Genomic DNA, 5,908 nt, shown 5'->3' with positions numbered 1-5,908 from the left:
AGCTTTGAGCTTAATTACAAACAAACAAAATAACTATTAGGGACATCCAAGTAAAGCTACAAATAAATCAAATTAAAGCCTACACACATCCCCGTCCCACCAAACATTCTCGCCCTTTCAGCCGTGGGGGCGTTTTAATGTGACGGTCAATCCCACTATTCGTTAGTAAAAGAGTAGCCCAAGAGTTGGCGGCGGGTGTGATGACTAGCTGCCTTCCCTCTAGTCTTACACTGCTAAATTAGGGACGGCTAGCGCAGATAGTCTTCGTGTAGCTTTGCGCGAAATTCAAAACAAACAAGCCTACATACACACACACACACACACATATATATATGTATATATACATACATACATACATATATATATATGTAGACAAATAAATATAATATATATAAGAATATTCATGCAGAAATGTGTCATTGAGTGCTAATACTGTATAAATTTGTCTGCAATGTTAATGGGCATAACATATGAAAAGCACTTCATGCTATTATGAAACGTTATCTTCCAGCGACCGAGGGCAATTATTCCATTGTAACGATAATCAGATGATCGTAGCATGTTATGAATAGAGTCATTCTGCCGTAAAATGAATTGACTGGCATCGTGAATTTATCAGGGTAGTCATTTCCTCGTTCTACATCAGGTTGTTATTAATATCATTTGAATATTGTCCTCTTCCTTATAAGTTAACTACAGTAAAGCTAGAACTTAGCCACTTTTCAGGTTTCTTTGTAAGTTCTGTATCGATGTAATTCAATAGAGTTTCGCATTTCCATCTGACTTTATGTGTCATTGATATCTTTGTTGTAACGTAATGACGTCAACAATAACGAACATGTAAATTACATATATTCAATTTATTGAAATAGCGCTATCTTTTCTTTATTTAAAGAGTTTCTACAGGTGAATGCTACAATCGGAAATAGAATTAACAACCTGAAAAGGCACCTTACGCTCACGTGGTCTAAATGAACAAGTAGGCAACAAGTCAGAAGCAAATGATTTGTTTTGTTAGTTTATTTGGAATTAAGCACAAAGCTACACAATGGAATATCTGTGGTCTGCCACCACAGGTATCGAAACCCGGTTTCTAGTGTTGTAATGCCACTGGCTGTTTGAACGGTATAGCGGGTTTGGCTGTCACTTTTATAACATGCCAACAGTTGAAAGTGCGGAATATGTCACGACACCAGCCTCGGGGCCTTTCATAAGAAGCCCGACACATTGGATGTTTGGCTACGCCGCGACCTAACTACCATCCGATGAGACAAACAAATAAAAAAATGTTTGTTTAGTTGTTTAGATATATCTGGACATAGTGCTAGTTAACAATGAAATCAGGGGCATGTGATTTAGTAATGTTGAACTACAACAGAAGAACGCAGACTAGATGAGGATGGACCTGTGAATACACTTGTGACTATGTGAGTTTAACATTCATATCTTACAAATTAAGGTCAGTGATTTAATTAATCAATAACATTACACTAACATGAATGGTAGTTCAATACATCACATTTTTTGTTGCACCCAGTCATACACGTACATAAACTAAAGCAGTGAAAACATGGCCTTCTTTGACAGGTTAGGCCAAAAAATAATTTACCCCTAGAACTAACGACGGTGATGTACACCATTGACATTTTAGATAAGTATTTGTAAACTATTTATGCGGCAAATTGTCTGTGGATCAATGACTTCGTTAGTTTTAGGATCTCTAACAACACCAAAAGTCACAAACAATTTACAGAAATTTTTTGTCCAGATTGTAATTCACTCCACTGCTGGAAGATGAGTGATTTCGTCCAATTTATTTTTGTCAGGACTGGCGAAACAACAAATTACTTTAATATGTGTATCCTACCGGTAGTGAACAGTGTGTCAATATGTCGGTCATTTGAGAACAGTTTGTTAGCGTAAAAAATTGTCTTCATAAAAAAAAACAGATCGTGCCTATTCAGCTTCCTATTTATTACACGTTGCCTCATGCTTTCATAAGTTTGGAGCTATTAGCAACATGGGGTACAGCGAAACAATATAAATAAGATACAAATATCAAGATCTTCCATTAAGTGGGACTTTGAAAATATTTAGCCTTTTTTATAACAAGAAACAGAACAGAACTGAGCACTTACCATTATTTTTTGCTTCACAGACACTGAGCTCATGTGGTTGTTTAGTTTTTTTACCAAAGCGATGGTTTCTTTATCATCAAGCGTTCCTTTTCCATCTCTGTTTGACTGGTGAAAAGCTGAATGGAGCCATCTGGTTTGTATAAAATATAAATAATTTCACAGACTTAACAGGTACTTGTCACATAATCGGAATTGTGATAGTACTAGATTTAAAACAACCCATAATCTTCTTATGAAAGCAAAATAATGGCGAGGACATGATTATAAAATCGGAATATCTGTAACCATGATATATAGTAGCAACCATTATATTGATTGAGGTTATCTTATATCTGTAACCATGATATATAGTAGCAACCATTATATTGATTGAAGTTATCTTATATCTGTAACCATGATATATAGTAGCAACCATTATATTGAAGATATCATGGTTACAGATATAAGATAAATAGTAGCAACCATTATATTGAAGTTATCTTATATCTGTAACCATGATATATAGTAGCAACCATTATATTGAAGTTATCTTATATCTGTAACCATGATATATAGTAGCAACCATTATATTGAAGTTATCTTATTTTTCTGCTATATTTATAGGAATGTTCGTTACATTTTACTGTTTCTACATTCCAAAAGAAAGATCTTTAAGTGTCCTCGACAGGCGATGATACGCTAACCTAATCGATAGTTGAAGATTTTTGCCGAGTCACTCGAAGGTCACAGAATCAACTTGTTCATACAAGTGACTTAAGAATAAAGAGTTTAGCGTTTGCGGTCCAGGAAACATGTGGTTCCGTTACCATTTGACACACGAAACAAGTAATTATTATTATTATTTCTATTTTGTAAACACTTATATAATCAAAAACACCTTAGGTGTGAAAAAAAGGTGCGGCCACAAAAGGATTCAGTGTGCGACTCAAAGGAATGAAATCAAAATTGGATATCAAACCGGTAGCTACACTTATAGCATTGATAAGAATTTTACAGCAAATATTCATTCATTAGTTAACCTGGACGCATTTTTTGTTCAACTTTGGGCATGATGGTGAGTAAAATAAAATACACGTATTTTTTATTTCGTAACAAGTTTTCGACTGTCTTAGGGCTAGTCATCTTCAGGCTTAACTGAGTAATTTTCATTATTTGAACTACGCAGACGTAGAAGAAATGAAAAGAATACATTAACGTAATATAATAATATTGATCTCTAAGAGCTGTTGCTAGTACCAAGATAGCTACAAATGTTGATTACATTTGTTTCAATTATATAGTTGAGCAACATCACAATGCAGAAAGGATCCGAAACAAAATCTTAAAAAGTGTAAAGAGCGAAGTGTAAACGTTTTTTGTTTTCAAAATACTTAAAAAGACTATTATAGCAGGCGTGGTTTAAGATTTAAAAAAATGCGATCGAATTAACAACTGGCATAGAAGACTCATTAAATGCTAGATGTCCCACTAAAAATAATCAGCCTGACCACGTTTTCTCGTCGATATTTTACGATTCTGAAATAGGGTAAAAAATTTGCATAGAATGTTAGGAAAATACAACATCAAAACAGAACTTAAAACTTCTAAAACCTTTAGGAAACTTGTATCACATGTAAAATCCATCAAAATCTTTGAACTTAGTGATGTTATTCATGCTGTAGCCCGTTGCTGTGACTTACAACAAACCAAAAGACTACTTACTGCCAGAAACAAAGGACTTTACATATGGAAGAATCTATTTAATAAGCATGATCAAACAGTTTTTTGTTGTTGTTCTTGAATTCGAAGGCTACCTGCGCTATCTGTCTTTAATTTAGAAGTATACACTAGAGGCTAAGCAGCTAGTTAACATCGCCCACCGTCAACTCTTGAACCACTCTAATCAAGTAGTGGGAATGACTGCCACATTACAACACCCCTTTAGTTGAAAGGGCGAGCATGTAAAGGATTCGAGCCCGTGAACGGTAGATTGTGATTAAAACCCATAGTCGCAATAATGATAGTAAAATGATATGGGAAAACCTAGGGGGGTTGGTCAGTAAGGGCGATTTCCATAAACTGTCATTAAAGAGTCCATTTTTACTCCAATATTTGGGCACCAGTTCTGTTGGGGGCTTAAACAGGGATGAATAACGTGTCAAAATTACCTATATGGTCATCACGAGAAAATCGTACAAATAGGACAATTAATAATTAAACATCTAATGGTCTTGTGATAAATATATTCATATATTTTTTGAGGAGGCAATAAATTTTTGAACTTGGAGATTTATTTAGAAGATCTTTTGCACCACTTTTTTTCTGTTATTTTAGTTTTTATCTCAATTCTACTTCTGAACTGTCTATAAAACAATTATGAACATTAATTTTCGTTATAGTGTGAACACCTTTACTATTAAACTCTCTTCTAGCAAAAAAACCGTATGGGGTGAAATAAATATTGTGGTGTTAAAGGCCTATTGTCTTATGACAAATATAATTAATTATTAGGTATTGTATATTAAGACATAGGAACAAGGTTTTCTTCCCCATTGTTTTTCTCAGTCTAATTCATCAACTTGCTACAGAAAGCCTGCTAATGTGTCTTAACACACACACACAGATATACATATATATATATTGGCCACGTCACGAAACTATAAGGTGATTATAAAGACAATTTCGCAGTTTAGTGCGTCATATCTCACAAAACTTGCAGCATAGGTAGGTGAAATTACAGAATGGTGTTAAGGGTATCATACGAATGCAAAGGCCACAATTGTCACGTGTTGCCGCCAGGGACGCCACTGAGACTTCGCATATTTCTCACGGGTATAAGTAGATCTGTCGATCGCAGTGCAGCTCATTCAACCAATATCAGGTTAAAAAAGTGTACAGACAGGTGAACTAGTGGAACGTTATTACACTAAAGGATGCAATGGAAAACCAGCTCTCTGGAATATCGTGAAGAGCATAACATCAGCTGAAGACTTTGTTCCATTGTTGCTGTATACAAGTTCAAACACACACACACACAAATTGAAGTGACAAGTTGCACTTTTGAAAAGCCAGTCCGACCACCGACACCTATTGCAACTATAGCTGAGGTCAGTCATGTCGTAGCTGAACAAGTCGGTATAAATGCACATTGTTGCATGTCATGTCACCTGCCGGTGTCTGGATTTGCCAATTTTAACTGTTTGTAAGGCTTTTCGGTCAACTTTGTGAATGTCTATTTAAAAGCTACATTATGTTCAAGCACAGGAGAAAACGGGGTTAGTGGTCAAGCACTGAAAGCGGCGGAGTTAATCCAACGTGTTGTCTTTTGCATTGCAGTTCTTGGCAAGATTGAAAGTCGATGACCAATGGCCTGCCAATATCTTATGGACTGATGAAACACACTGCGTTCTTTGTGGAAGAACCGACACGCCCAACTGAATTATCTGGTCGAAAACTAAACTGCATGTAACATTTCCTATACACCTCAATGATGCTGAGGTGAAAGTGTGGTGTGATTTCACAGACAGCTTTGATATTAGACCGTACTATCTGAAGGATCATTAGTACCTGTGACTGCAGTCCTGCACAGTCAGTCCTGCATGACACCATCCAGTTCTTACAACCAATGTAATTTCCATGCTGCAACAACAAAATGTAACAGACACGCAACGTGGTGACCCTCCACATATTGGTAAACAGGTGAAACAACGTGGTGACCCTCCACATATTGGTAAACAGGTGAAACAACGTGGTGACCCTCCACTATATTGGTAAACAGGTGAAACAACGTA

At 36.0% G+C, this 5,908-nt stretch overlaps 1 protein-coding gene across 1 annotated transcript in view; it reads right to left on the bottom strand.

Moving 5' to 3' along the window:
• The window catches only part of LOC106466232 (inactive phospholipase C-like protein 2), a 203,160-nt gene that overhangs the window by 92,117 nt on the left and 105,135 nt on the right, over positions 1–5,908 (bottom strand). The window contains exon 5 of the mRNA XM_022394212.1: positions 2,139–2,268. Coding sequence (XP_022249920.1) covers positions 2,139–2,268 — 130 coding nt within the window. The remainder of the gene's footprint in view (positions 1–2,138; positions 2,269–5,908) is intronic.

The sequence above is a fragment of the Limulus polyphemus genome, unplaced genomic scaffold (genome assembly GCF_000517525.1).
Source record: "Limulus polyphemus unplaced genomic scaffold, Limulus_polyphemus-2.1.2 Scaffold2199, whole genome shotgun sequence".
Classification (NCBI taxonomy): domain Eukaryota; kingdom Metazoa; phylum Arthropoda; class Merostomata; order Xiphosura; family Limulidae; genus Limulus; species Limulus polyphemus.
The sequence above is the reverse complement of the archived record's forward strand: the minus strand, read 5'-3'. Positions and strand labels throughout refer to the sequence as shown.